Genomic DNA, 15,174 nt, shown 5'->3' with positions numbered 1-15,174 from the left:
GGGGAGCGCGTCCTGCTGCGCTGTCCGGGCTTTCATCCCGCCCTCCCGCCGGCCGCACTCCTGCCCTGGGACCCGGCCCGGCCCAGCCCCTGCCGGCCTCCGCCTCCCACCGCCCCGCCGGGGCCGTCCCGCTGCGCGACAGGTGCGTGTGGGGCCCGCTGCCCGTGCCCGCGTGTAATGATGAGGCCGCCGTAAGATGAGGAGGGAGGCAGGGGGAACGCGGGGAAGAGGGAGAGCGGGTGGATGGGCGGATGGATGGGCAGGCAGGAGCCTTCCAGCTGCCTGACAGCATCCCTGGCCTCGCGTTTCTGTTGGAGCGCCGGCCGGTTCCTTCGCCAGCATTTTCTTACCTGCATTGGACGGGTCCTGTCGGCTGTCTCCCCTTCCTGGCGTTTCCCACAGAAAGGTTAAGAACATGAGCCTGTACAATTTGGACCGGTTCCGCTTCGAGAGGAAGGGGAAGGGCGCGGAGCAAGAGGCCCCGTCCCCGCCGGCGGCCTGCGCGAAGGCACCTGGCGCTGCTGCCGCGGTCGGTGCCGCTGGAGGGGATGAGGAGGAAGGTGCGGATGACAGTAACAGGCCGGACACTCCGGCTTCCGACGTCTCTGAGAGAACTGGTGAGTCTGGAGTTCTGCATGCAGCATAAGGGCTGTGCAAGTACTTAACTTCTGGAAATAAAGTAATATTTTTTTGTTTTGATGTTTGTCGTTTTGGGTTTTGCCCCCTTTGCTCGTTTTAAAAAAATGTGTTTTTTCTGTGCACGCATTTCTCAACCGTTTCCACAAAAGTATCTTCATTTTTAGCAGTGTGAACCTGTGCATTTACAGGCAAGTCGGTAACCTTCTAAAATAACTTGGGTTTTTTTTCAGCTTCAAATTAATTGTTTAAAATGTGTTAAGTTTTCCTATTTATAAACTCTATTTACTGGTATGTTTACTGGTACGTATGTTGCACCATGTTTCAGGGTTTTTCAAGGAAGAAATTGCTTTTGTCTGGCATGCAACACTGTCTTAACACTAGACTTAACTTTCTGAGTAGAGTCGTTGGCTAATGCTTTGTGGTGCATCACAGATGGCTTTGAAAACAAAGAGAACAGTTTCTTTTCCCTTGGGCCTGGTTTTGTAGTAGTGCTTGTCCTCTTTTGGGGCAGAAGCTTGGGGTTTTCATGGAAATGTAAAAAACATTTTGTCCTAGTGTATACCACAGGGAAGTGCTGTTCCTGTTTGGATTTATTTGTTGATACTGATGACTGATATTGCCGATGGCTGTGCAATCCCATTCACCAGTAGGTTTTTCCTGAGGGAGTGTGATTTGGAGAACAGACAGTATCTCCTGATTATCTGGTACTTCTCAGACATGCCATATAACTTCTGGTGTTGTTGAGTTACAGGTATTACTGGAGAGATCAGACAGACTTTGACTATGCATTTATTCAATGTCTGTTGATGTTGTTTAACTGCGTTTTTTTAGCAGTGACTTTCTCTTGGTGCAAAACAGTTTTTCACAATACCTTATCTATGTGATAACAAGAGAACCTTTCATGCCCAAGGAGGAGTTCCTCTTTTAAAGCATAGCCAAATCAGAATTACAGGAGGTGGATGTTTACTCCTCCCTACATTTTGGTTTAGTGCAGGTTGCCTGTTTTCAGTTGGTTGGAGTGCTCTTATGTTTACATGAGTAAGCCGTGCTCTGTGTTAAAGTATATAAGGCATGTAAGTTGCTAGTCTCTAATTAAAGTAACCTGTCCACTTGCAAAGAATGTTTTGGTGACAGGGAGAACTTTACAGAAGAAGCAAGCAGCTGTTAATTCTGGTTAATTCTGCTCGTGTGTCTTTATAACGCATGTATGGAGAAATGGGCACTCTGAAGAAGTGCACTTTGGAACAGGTGTTCCCTTCCTGTTTGTGGTAAATCATTGTCTTGTGCTGTGGAGGGGTTACTGAGTGCAGGGGCCCTTCTTGAACTGTGAATGTAGTTGTGCACTAATAGATGGTGCTGCTTGTTTTGTGGCTTATTGTTTTTGGGATTTACTTTATTTTAATATTATCTTTCTGCCTTTAATCTGCCTGTGTGCTTTGTCAGTGTAAGCATGTAGCTGGGCCATAACTGCCAACAAATTTTAGTGCTTGTTTTTTACAGTGCTGGTTTCCCTTAACTTAAATTCTGCAGGGCTAGGACTGTGGAGAAGGGCTGTAATACCCATTTTAGAGGCATGAGTTTAGATACAAGATAATACAAAGAAAGGTGAAGGCCAGCCTAAAAGAAATGTAACACAAGGCTAAGTAGTTGTGAGGAAAGCTGGTGGGAGATGGTGGTAGCTGACAGTGAAACAGGGTGCAGTGCAAGAGCAGGCAAAGCTACAACAGGTGTCCGACTGAAAACAGTATCCATGGACACAGATGCTGGTGTAGAATGGGGGACTAATTAACATTTAAAATTGAGATGTAATTAGTATTGTTCTGCATATACATAATGCTTCATCTTTCACAAATATTGAGTGTTTGAAGAAGATCGAGTGGTTTAATGATTTTTTTCTCCCACTTATTTGCACATCAATGTTATATAATGTATTTAAAATATTAATAACCTTTTAAGAAATGAAATAACATTTTCTACATCTACAGAAGTTAACAAGAATAAAACACTTAGATTTTGTTTGCATGATATGATGCAGTTAAATGTAACAGAGAAGACTAGATTTGATTAGCAGGTGCCTGTTTCCTAATAAGTGTCAGGAAGACAGAATTTTTATTGGTTTGTGTCAAGTAAAACAGTCAGCTTGTTGTTTTTATTGCTGAACAGTCATGGAGAAAGCCCAAAGATGAATTTATGGCATTGTGTGATCTCTGATGCTAACTGTCAACAAGTCTGACTATGGAGCTGATCTGTACAGGAAACAGTTTACACCAACTTCTCCAAAAATAACTTGCCCTAATTCTCAGCCAGCCATGTGAGGACAACAATTACTCAAATTTGTTCTGAAGATGAACAAAGTGACTAGCAAAATACTGGTACAAGATGGTACAAGAAACTGGGGAAAGAAGAGAGTGATCTTTATTTTACTTATGCAAATAAAAATGCTATTAAACAGCTAACGGCTTGGGTTTTTGTACTGTTTCCTTTGGTATTGTGCAACCACAGTGTGTATCTAAAAAGAATTAAAAATTCTCACTTTTTCCCTTGGGAGCACAAATAGTACAGGATAATTCCCGAGAGATTTCTTTAGATTTTTGTTTTCTCAAGTGCCCTGAAATGCGCATCTAACAAAGTATAGGATTGTCTAAATGTAATCCATCTTCAAAAAACATAGTCAGATATTGTCTGTTGTATCATGAATCCCCATTGTCCTTTTAGGTATTTTATTTAATTTTGTTTTCCTAGAACAAACCATTATTGGTAGACTGTTCTGTACCGTGTTTTTCCCTGTAGGTCATGCTTCTTGTTCCTTTGTGTTGAACATGTGTCTCTTATGCTTTAATAACCAATTTGTGGTGTGATGGCCACAAGAACTGGTCATCTTTGTACACTTGTCTGTATTCAAAATTACACAGACCTGCAGTGACTTTGCAGCCAGGTTGGAGGGAATGATTCTGAACTGCATTTACTGAAGGATAGGAACCAACTCTGGGGACAGTTACCAAATTATATATGATAGATAATCTCTTAAGAGTTAGAAAAATACACTAGAGTGGCTTACTACAGTTTTTCATGCAAATTAGTATTATCTACTGAATAGTTCTGTATCTCTTAATCTTTAAGGAAACAGTGAAGCATCTTAATTTTAATTTAGTTGTTTTTAATTATGTAAATAGCTGGGTGTACTAAGATAATGAGATTATTCTACACAGTTGTAGAAATGGAACAGAACTGAACAAGTTAGAATAATTACCAAAATTAATTTCAAAATCAAGCTTGTATTCAGGTCTCAAAAAGCATGCTTACAAAGCTTCCGAAAAGTATTGAAATAAAAGTTGTAAAATAAATTAAACTACAGTATATGTCCCTGTTATTGTTGGCTGATCTTGTTGCTGTCCTCTCTGTACTGTTTGGATATGTTTATTAAATGACTACATTTGAGATTATAAAGCTCAGAGTCTCTTGCACTGGGACTGGTTGGTTTTTTTTGTTGTTGCTCTGTTGTCATTTTTTTTAGGATCTGAGGAAGTCCTGTCTTATGTCTCATTTCATACAGTGTAATTCTGCTTATAGTATTTCTGGAAAAGAAGTGATGACTGAAATACCTAGTGAAGTTTTCTAAGGGTTCATGGGAAGATATGTTGAAGTAATCATCATTTTTAAAGGGCTGCTTCAGGAAGCATCTTAGAGTAATTCTGACATTTAAGATTGTTTTAGCCAATGGAAAAACCTTTCCTTTGAAAAGGGAGTACTTATTACTGTGTAGACTTGAGCAGCACGTGCTTGATACTGCTTTCCAAAACTGGGTGGAACTCACCTTCTATTTGACACTGCTTGTTGGACAATGTTAGTAAATGTGCTAAGCCTCTTAAGTACTGCCTCAGTTTTTGCTTTGGTTTTACCTTTGTTCTCACTTGGGAGAGAAGAAGCTGGCTTTCTCAGAATGTGCTGTATCATTTGTGTAGGAAGTTGTGTTTAGAATTACAGGGCAGTGTATTCTCTTTTTATGATAGCAAAAGTTGGTGGTTGTTGTTGTTGGGTTTTGGTTTTGTTGTTAATGTGTGCATGTAGGGATACTTACGAGTTCCTAATTCTGGCCTCAGTGTCAAATACTGGTATTATGATTGCAGGCATTCCTTAATAGTTCTTTTGAATTGCCTGTAATCAAAAAATTCTGCCCCCAACAATTGCATCTTGTGGCAATAACTTTAATCTGTTACTACTCTACAATCCTACAGTTTGCTCTAAATATGAGGTCTCCTTATTATATGTGTGATTTCTGCTTCCCCCCACTTAAGTAGGGAACTCTGTTCGGTAGAATAGTTGGAGGAAGAGCAGAAGACTGGGCTTTTTTTTGAGAGGGAGAACGTTGGGGGTTTTTTTGTTGGTTTGTTTTTTTTTTTTTTTCTCCAGGTAATTCAGTATTTTATAAGTATGGGAGTTAGGAGCTGTCATGAGGACTGGACAGTAATTGCTAAATAAAATAAAAATAAAATGAGAAATCACTAAGGAAACTGTAAATACTCTTTATTTAAATATAAGCCTTGTCTAAAAAATAAAATTACTATTAAGACCATCGTATTTTTCTAAAATTTCCTCGTGTTTTGTTTTAATATTCAGTAAGGATGCCTCCTAGCAAGTTGTCATGAGTACCTGTCATTTCCATGTCACGCCACTTGCAAGGGGAATATGCTTGGAATTTAGTCTAACATACAAGGCAAAGATACATGAAAACTGCCTTGATCTCTTCTGTTAATTTGGTATAGGTGTGAAATTCTCTTATTTCTTACAGACCTGTTTTGATATCGAATCACAGTTTTTAATGTGTTTTGTATTTCTATCCTATTGTGATAGCCCTTGCTCTCATAACCCAACTTCATAATGTTCCCAAAGGTTTCTTTTGCGTCTCTCCTGTGTTCATCTAAAAATTTAATCAGCTTTCAGATGAAGCAACTGCATCAAGGACAACACATCCCTTTCCTAAAATGGACAGATAGAAGAAGGTACTGCTCAGGAAGCTTCCACAGCCAACATGTGTGTCTTGGATGCAGGGAGGTCTGTCTTGGAACAATGTACTACTGCTTGAGAACTAATAATTTTTAGGCATTCCGAAATTGGTGTGCGTATGGACTTTTCAAAATAAGATTAATTTGCAAAGTGAGACTTTTGCCCCTTCTAAAAATCATTACCATAAATCTGTATTGTATTTTGAAAGTGATAGAAAAGATTTAGATTTTGATAACTCAGCAAAAATTAGTTCTTTTATCACAGATGAAGGAATTAGATGCCATGTAGCTCCTTTCTGCATTTGACTCAGTTGAATTTATTCTAGCTTCATCTGTGTCTACTGTCTGCTGGTAAATCAGCTCTGCAAAGTTATGTTACACTCCAGTAATTTGACTCAGCAAGCTTCTGCATCAGTGAATGGAGGCAGAAGAAGCTACCTTTACTTCCAGCCAAAATTGTGGTTCAAGAATTAATTCGAGTTAGCAGCACTAGTGCTTGGTTCACAACACATGAGTTTTAAAACTGGATGGGTATGTTAGAGGAGAGAGGATTCCTGTGATGCTTTCTTTGTGTTATGAGAATTTAAGTTCTTTTTATATGAGGGCTTCTACTGACAGTAGAATCACTAAAACACAACTTTGCCAGAAGTCTGTGGCTGACTCTCCTGCCTCTTATCCTGGATTTTTCCTTTGTGTGGCTGAAGTCACGTTGTTGAGGGATCCATTCAGTAGGTGTGGAGCAGGTAGCTCAGTGTGTGGCTGCAGCTGGAGCTGTGGGTGGGGAGAGCCCCAGGCAAGAGGCAGGGAACTGCTGATCCCTTGCACAAAGGTTCCAGGTTCCCGAGGCCCAGCCAAGGGACTGGACACTGTGCTGATGACTCCAGACTTTCCTGCACTTGGACTGTGAAGGTGTAAAAGCCCAGGATTTTTTTGTTTGGGGTTGCTCCTCAGAGGCACCAGCACGAGCTGTGGTTGTATTGCATCATGATTAAATTATATTGGGGATCTGGACATCCGAGACTGCTCTGGGAGACCTGGTGTGACTCTGTGAGTGTGGGATCTGTAGCTGCAAAGGGATCTTGGTCCCAGCTGTCTCAGAGTGGCTCCTGGATTTGACAGGGAAGTTTCTTTAACAACTTGAAGGCTTAAGGCTGCAGTGATTGCTCTTTTGGACTGTCATTGAACCCTTGTTAATGTTTCCTCATAGACACTGAGTTACTTTCATCTCCATCTCTTTAACCACTATTAAGCTCCATTTTAAATTTTTGTTCTTTTTCTGTAGTGTACCCTGTAACATTTGGTACCATATTTCTTTAGTTTATTGGGTGTTTTTCCCTTTCAAAGCCTGTGCAGTTTCCTATTTAGGCAAATAGCTTCTACTTTTAGGATTTATCTTTTTTTTCCCATTCATTCAGTGCTGTCACAGTGAGTTATTTTAAATTTATTTTCCACAAGATTTCTTGGATACAGAAAATGCTCTCTGCAGCTGTCATGTTCTCTGCTCTGTCCATTAATTTTTCTCTCTTCATAGAGAAAAGAGAGAAATATGCCTATGTTTCTGTCTGTTCAGTCAGCCTGGAAGTAGTTCAGAGGACTTTCCTCCTTATTAATTTATCTAAAAAGAAGTTATTTATTTATTTGTAAGTTATTATTCACCTAAAATACATCTTCTCAAACTTCGTAGTATAAAAATTGTTTGTTTAATGTAAGTGGGCTAAAGATCCTTCGTCAGGTAAGTTCTCACTTTAGGAGTGCAGCTTACAGGAATTTTCTGTGCATGAGAACGTGAGTTCTGTTTAACTGGCTGTAGTGTCTCTGAAAGAAATCACAGCTACCTGATGCTCTAAGTACAAATAAGGATTTGAAGTCATAAGTCATTATGACTGAGTCTTTTTTTTTTTTCTCCTATTGAAATGGCTTGCAGAGTCTTCCACTGTCCCAGAAACTCCTGAAGCTCAGAGGACAGTGCAAGAGTCTTATTTCAAGCGCCAGCGAGGGGTTCAGTTCCTTGATGTGTCTGACAGCGAGGATGAGGAGCCAAGAAACGTCGGTGCTGCCAAAGAAGCCTGGGCTCCGAGGAGAGAGGTGGCCGTAATGTACGCTTTGAGCCAGCTTTCTGTCGTGTCTCTGCACCCTCACGGGGTGGTCTAGGTTGGAGCACTGAACTGAACAAACATCAGAGCCTAGGCGGGCTTCTGGTTTGCTCTTTTGGGGTTCAGCTGCTCCTAACTAAACTTCACTGGTTTTCCAGGGAAGAAGTATCCAGCTAAAACATTTTCTCAGAGGGAGGAGTTCTGTAATGTTGAAACATGTGATGTTGGTTCATTTATACATTTGTACCTTTGCCCTTCTGAAATCCTTTTAATGCAACTTGAAAACTTAAGTGTAAAACACTTGCTTTACTAATCTTAAACCATTGGAGTTGATTTTCTCTTGGTGTATACAGCTGTATTTGACAGGGAAGCAAATAGAGCTTCAGTGTGTAGTATGAGTCCTGAGGGAAACTTAAGTATGAGTTGCATGGTATGTTTCCTATGCATAGTACAAACTATTTCTTTCCTAAGTCATTTGAAAATTTGTATTTTTGAATGTGCTGGGAGGGAAGTCACTGTGCAGGAATCACACTTGTGTGTGTGCTGAAAAGGCAGCATTGGGAGCGCAGGTGAGACAAGATGTGGATAAACATCTGCAGCCATTTGGAGCAGTTTAAAGGACCCCCTGCTAGTTTTATGTCTGTGTGGTAATTGTGCCCTCTAGATATTCTTGTACTAAGCAAAACAAGGTGGCTTAACCTGCTTTTTTGATTGTCTAGTTGAACTAATGGGCAGAAAACTTTTGTGGGAATTGCAGCTTTAAAAGGTGTAGTCTCTTGTCATGTTTTCAGTCCTGCTCAGAGCATGGAGTTACTGGGGGTTTGCAGCAGAAGTGAAATAATGCGTTTCCCTGCTGCTATTACCTGAAATTCTGATGTTGTGTTGTTTGGGTTTGTTTTTTTAGTGTTTTGCCTCCAGTTTCAACTTAAGGCAGCTACTTGAAAAGGAGGAAAAAAAAATTGAGCAGTTACAAGTGAGCTCCTACTTCTGCCTGTGATTTAAGTTGTAGATTGTGCAAGGAGACAGAGGTGGCCAGATGGTTGCATGCATCAAGTTACCTTGTGTGAAGTGCTGTGTAAATGTAGTTGCTCTGCTTCTGGGATCAATCCCACCTGGAAGCTGTTCAGGTGGTTTTGTACCATGTGGAAGAGCTGATGCTGATAAGCCACACAGGATGCAACTTGCAGAGCCACTGTTTGCTATTTCTATACTGTGTTGTGATTGCTGGCAGTGAGAGATGGACAGCGAGGTGACTCCTAGAGAGATTGATGAACATGAGGCTGCATCCTCTTGTACTCCTCCGTGTTCCCGTGTAGCCACCAGGCACCTCAGTGCCCGATGCTTTGTCCCAGTGTGCTGGCTCAGGTGCTGATGGATGTGCACAGAACCCACAGAGCTGTCTCAAAAGTGGCTGTTCTGATTGAGCTAATGAACAAATGGAGAGTGTGGAAAGAGTTAGCTGGGATCTTTCCAGGCTTAGGAGCTCTGGCTTGTGCTGAATTCTGGCTTTGCACAGAATCAGTCAATTCAGTGTCTGCATTATGGATTTTAGTGCATGCGTTACCTAGTTTGGGGGGTTTGTGGGTGGGTTGTTGAGTTTTTACTTCCTTTTTGCAGAGTATCCTAGCTTCCTTTGTTCTAAACAAGGTACAGAACAGCAGAAAGTTTAGAGCAGGAAATGCATCTTCTCTAAAGGAAGTGTGCCTCAGGTTTTGCTACCAGAAAGTCACTGTCTGGACTCTGTTGGAAAAAGAAGCAGAATCTAACACAAGGTTTCTAGGTCAGGGTTGCTTAGCAGTTAAATCAGTGTTTCTTTATACTTGATATGAATGTGACTATACACAGAGGACAAGATTTATGAGGTATGCAACTCTGGCTTTGTTGGCATGTGTCTAGATGTTATTCCCTGACAGGAAAGGATAGGATAATTGCAGTTTCATTTTGGATTTTCTTTTTTTACATGCACTTGTTAAAAGAAGCCACTTTTGGTATCAAGGCAAAAAGATCAGAAATAAGTCAATGGATTTTAATATGTTTCATTACAGTTTTTTTAAAAGTGGAAATAGGATTCATGTTTTGAGGCTTACAACTCAATGCTTTGGTGGACTGAAGAATAATTTGGGTTCTCTCTTACTTCCTTACTCTTAAGAGGCGCAACCAAAGAATCCTGGTAGCTGTGTGTGCTTTTTCGAAAGGGAGAAAAGCATTCTTTGATAAACAGTTATCTTTGTATCTCTTTTATGTGACATGTACATATTTTTTTCAGAATTCTATTGTAATCTGCCTGTTGCGACTGCTAAAGAAAGCTATAGTGAGGAAAACCAGGTTTATTTTTAGTCTTTTACTTATATTTATGTAGAGAGAACTGCAGGCAAGCTTTTCTGATGGTGAAATCCCTATGAAATGGCAACCTCCATGCAGTTCAATTAATTTTGCATTCCTAAAAGGAGATTTTTATGTTTCTGTGGAAGGAAGGAAGATGGGAAACCTGTGCTTAGTTTCAGTCTTATAAGTGCAACTTAATATCCTGGAAGATACATTGGGGGTTGTTTTTCTGCAAATTAGCTCTAATAATCAATCTTGCAGTAAATTCAGAGCACTGTCTTTTTTCAGAAAGGCTCTTCCCATATTTATACATTTAAGAAACTGCACAAGGAGCTTTAAATTTTCTTTCTCAGTGAGCTGAGAAGTAAGACACAGAGTTGATACTGCACATGGAAAGCATTTACAAAGAACTTAATCCCAGTCTGTCCATATGTTTTGCAAATAAACAATAGCAGGGCTGTTTGAGATAAACTTGGGGTAGTCTGATGTAATTCAGGTAGCTGAAATGATGAAGTGTATTAAGGTGGTTGTTATTAGATTATCAATAACCTTTTATAGTATAATATGCAGGTAAGTCATGGCATTTCCATGGTCCATTCTTCCTTTCTTCTTTCCTTTGCTAAGTTGAAATTCTTTTGAAATTGTACAAAGAGGAGACTGTAATTGATACATGTCTGACTTTGTCCTGAATAGAGGTATCCCTTTGCATAGAAGTTGATCCAGTATTACTGAATGCATCTTAATGCATTTTATGCAATCCTGGTAGGGTTAGTTTACAGTAATATTCTGGTAGAGTAAAGCATTCATAAGCAAAAATAAATCTTAATTATTTTTTTATTCTTCCTTACATTGTAGATCTGAACTGTCTAATGATGATGACCAGTCTGAAGAGGAAATGCCCCAGCTGGGGCTTGTAAATGGTGGGGAGCAGCAACCAGCTGTGGAGGCGGATGTAGAGGAAGATACCAGAGACTCAAAATTGCAAACAATGAGGGAACATTTTCCCCAAAGAAGTGACCAAGAATTATTAAAAGTAATAATATTCAGTTCTTTGATTTATTTTGATGACTATTTTATGCGATTTTATAGTCAGTTTTTTCTAAACTGACTTCATTACAGGGTACAGTCTTGTGGTGAGTTAATGCTGTCTGGATGCCAGATGCCCACTGAAGCTGCTCTTGTCACTCTGCTTCTCAGCTGGTCAGGGAAGAGAATAGAATGAAAGACTGATGGATCATGGTAAAAACACAGAGAGATTGCTCACTAGTTACTGTCATGGGCAAAACAGACTCAACTTGTGAAAAAGATTTAATTTATTACCAATCAGATCAGAGTAGGGTAATGAGACATAAACCCAAATCTTAAAACACCTTCCCCCCACTCCTCCCTTATTTTGGGGCTTAACTTTTTTGTGATTTTTCTCTACCTCCTTTCCCCCACACCAGTGGTGTGGGAATATGGGGACTGCATTCAGTTCATCAGCTCTCCTTAGCAGGAGGACTCCTCACACCCTTCCCTTGCTCCAGAGCTGGATCCCTGTCCATGGTGTGCAGTCCTTCAGGTATAAGCTGCTCCATTGTGGGTCACTTCCACAGGGTCACCAGTCCTGCCAGCAAACCTTCTCCAGTGTGGGCCCTTCTCTCCATGGGTCCTACCAGGAGGGGCTTCCCACATGGTCACAGCGCATTTGGACATGCACCTGCTCTGCTGTGCTGCTCTCCACAGGCTGCAGGTGGATCTCTGTTCCACCTTGGACCTCCGTGGGCTGCAGGGGCACAGCTGCCTCACCATGGGCTTCACCACTGGCTGCAGGGGAATCTCTGCTCCAGCAGTTGGAGTGCTTCCTGCTCCTCCTTCAATGACCTTGGTGTCTGTAGGGCTGTTTTTCTCTCATGAATTCTTCTTCCTCTCTCCTGCTGCAGGTGTGTTGTTCCCCCCCATTTTCCTACTCCCCTTTCTTCTTAACTGTTATCTACTGGTGCTGCCACTGTCTCTGTTGGACTTGGCCTTGGCCAGCAGCAGGACTGTCTTGGAGCTGATTAGCACTGACTGTCTTGGATGTGAGGGAAGCTTCTGGTGGCTTCTCACAGAGGCCACCAGTGTAGGCCCTGCCACTGTCAAACCTGGCCATGTGAACACAGTGCAGCTCTTAATTGTTGTTTTGTTAATAGCAAAAGGGTAAAAGTAACATTTTAGGGAAAGTACAGCTGTGTTAACACTTCCTCATATGTGGGAACTTGGATATCTATAAAAATGAATAATATATAGACACACTTCAAATAAGCAACTTCAGGTAGGCTCAACAACAGTGAACTCCAGTGTATGGAAAATTTTTCATTTATTTCTCTGTTGCGACATTTAAGCTTAATTATGGCTGTCTCAGTTGATAACTATTGGTAACTGCTGTTGTTGGAATGAGCTAACTGATGAAATACAGAATGAGTGAAATCGCTGCCATCTTCCAGTAGATGAAACACTGTGCAAGCTGCATTTATGACATTTAACATGCAAAGACTTTAGTCCTTTCAGTGAGGCAAAGGGTAGGTTTGAACTTCCTGTAATGTATTCTGATTATGCTGACACCTGTGAACATGGGAACTCTTGGTCATTGTCCAGTGTACAATACATATTTACAGGTAACTCCTTGCAAGTGAGATGTGGTAGGTCATTACAGTATATTACTTTTCTTCTTTATGTGGTGTTTTTAGCAGGGTTACTTTTCAGTGCTAATATGTAACTAGGTTTTCACTAGCTTTAATTTATAAAGCTAAATGCGTTTAAATTAATCTGTAAAGTTTCCTGGTTGTTGAAATGGCATTGAAGAAATACAGACATTTTACTGGTGGTCTTTGCTGGGTGTTTTGTTTCCAGTTGGATTGAGCTTTATGCTTAGGCTCCCTTTATTTTAGGAAGGACAAAAGGGTTGCAAGTAGCAATTTTTGAATTTTTCTCCTTAACATTGTAATTTAAATTCTTTGTGTATGTCCAGATTGTATCTTTTTCAGTTTTTGGCTGCATAGAAATTATTTGATTCAAAGACTGATAAAAGTTCATTGTAGCTTAGTAAATTGCTAGAAATGCTATGTGTTGTGTCTAACTGCTGTTTTGTGACTTAGCTGCTGAGCAGCATGTGAGGCTGATGTCTGTTTTCTGGAGAGTGCAAGATAGCTCCTGTATCAGCAGAACTTTGTAGAAAATGGGGGCTGTGCAGAATTTTTTCTGCAGTTGCTGCATTGCTACAACATTTTTGAAGGAGGGCAGAGGAATATCAGGCAAATCGGTTGTTCCTTCATGAAGGACCTGAAGCAGGCTTTCCTGACAAACTTGACACAACTGATGAAGGCAATTAAGGAAAAAAATCATGAGCCTTTTGAAAAGGAAATTGTGCTAATGTAGCCAGATTGTAAGATGCTGTTTCCAAATGTGGACTGATACTTGGGAATCAGGATTCTTCATAACTTCGGTTTTTGTGTTGTTTTTTTCCCCCCCCCATATTTGTAACATTTAGGCCATAGGCTTTTGTTGCTGTTACCTCACTTGCAGAAAGCCTTCCAGAAGTCTCAGCATGAACTTTGAAAAACAGATCTGTGTTGAAATTACATGTGGATGGAGAAAAAGTCTAGGGCTGCAAGGATGTGTTCATAATCCTTGAGGCACATTATACATTTCTTGCATTTACTTGCAGGAAATGGACTAGTGCATCACAATAGTATTCAGACACTTTGAGTTAATAAATTAGGGAGATTTATTGTCTGGTTTTGTGATAGCAACATTGAATAGTCTATGAAGAAAAGCTTCTGAGTAAATCTGCAGGGTATGTTTGTGAAGTAGGGAAGAAAGCAATAATAAACAACATTGGATTCAAAATATTTTCAGTATGTGTTTTAAAGTGTTTCCAAATACAGATTATGTGATTAGTGTGGCTAATTTGATATATCTTGGTTTTGCTCTTGGATTTGATAATATGTATATATTTGGGGGATATTTTAAAAGTATTTTTCAGTTGCAGCTGATCCAGCATTGTCTTCCTCTGTTCAACTGGATTAAATTTCTCCACTTAGCAGTTGCCTTTTTTTTTTTTTTTTTTGTTTTGCAGCTGATAGAATCAGCATGCACAATGGATGAAGCAGTAGCTGCTGGTTTGAAGCTCAATTACAAAGGTATGTTTAACAAAAAACCCCCACAAATCAAAAACAAAACTCAAACTTTCAAAGCTGTAGCTAATTCAGTGAAATTGGTTAGGAGGTATTTATAAAGTGGCAAAGCTTTTGCTAAAAGTTACTGTACTGTTTGTTTATTGTAATAACACAACACTGATTTCACAGGCTTTGCAGGGAGAAGGATGAAAAGAGGATGTGGATCAAAATCTGTAAATAAAACCAGAAAGGGGAATTTTGTTCTGTGAAGCTCAGGATTGTTTTGCTTGTGGATTCTTAGGTCATTCTGTTCTTGCTGGTTCCTTCTTTGTCCAGAATTTGAGGCAAATAGTAAGGGGTTAGCAAAAGTAATTCTAAATGTTCTAGGTGAGCAGTCTGGTAGTATGGAAAAAATACACTGGGTATGTAGTGATTAATAAGTAGATATTGTTTGTATCAAAGCCCATCACAGTTTTTTGTTCAGTTTGTTTTCAAGACCTGCTTTTAATTCTGAATAAGAGCTGTTAGTCTTAAACATCAGACAGATCCCACTGTTTCTCTAGCAAAACATCACCCAAACCATGCTGTTGACCCCTCAGAGCTTATTTAGGAGTGTCTGTTCTGCACCTCAATGTATGCAGTCTCATACTGTTACCAAAACAAACAAAGCAGAACAAAAATCCAGCACATGTGGGAGGGTTGCAAGTGTTAGATGTGTAAAAGGGTCATAATTCTTGGGCTTTGGGTTTGTTTCTTGACATCACCCAAGTCCAGGGTTAAGTGTTGTCTTATATATTTGATTCATTGGAGTTGGTCAGGGAAGAGTGGAATGCTGACATTATAGAAAGCAGATCAACTGTCTGTTTACAGTTCAGTTGTCCAAGGTTTTCGTGAGGGATCATCATGGAAATGATGGAAAAGGCTATTTATGATCACTCTTGATTATTTAGTTGTTCTAAATAGTTCATGCATCTTTTC

General features: G+C 40.2%; 1 protein-coding gene across 3 annotated transcripts in view; it reads left to right on the top strand.

Annotated features, from left to right (window-relative positions):
• Positions 1-298: 298 nt before the first annotated feature.
• The window catches only part of SMARCAD1 (SWI/SNF-related, matrix-associated actin-dependent regulator of chromatin, subfamily a, containing DEAD/H box 1), a 41,774-nt gene continuing 26,898 nt past the window's right edge, over positions 299-15,174 (top strand). For all 3 annotated transcript variants that reach the window (XM_062493010.1, XM_062493009.1, XM_062493011.1), the window contains exons 1-4: positions 299-617; positions 7,567-7,738; positions 10,916-11,093; positions 14,157-14,220. In XM_062493010.1, coding sequence (XP_062348994.1) covers positions 416-617; positions 7,567-7,738; positions 10,916-11,093; positions 14,157-14,220 — 616 coding nt within the window. In that variant the 5' untranslated portion in view covers positions 299-415. The remainder of the gene's footprint in view (positions 618-7,566; positions 7,739-10,915; positions 11,094-14,156; positions 14,221-15,174) is intronic.

The sequence above is a fragment of the Cinclus cinclus genome, chromosome 5 (assembly GCF_963662255.1).
Source record: "Cinclus cinclus chromosome 5, bCinCin1.1, whole genome shotgun sequence".
Lineage (NCBI taxonomy): Eukaryota > Metazoa > Chordata > Aves > Passeriformes > Cinclidae > Cinclus > Cinclus cinclus.
Note: the sequence above shows the minus strand (reverse complement) of the source record. Positions and strands in the feature narration are given on the sequence as shown.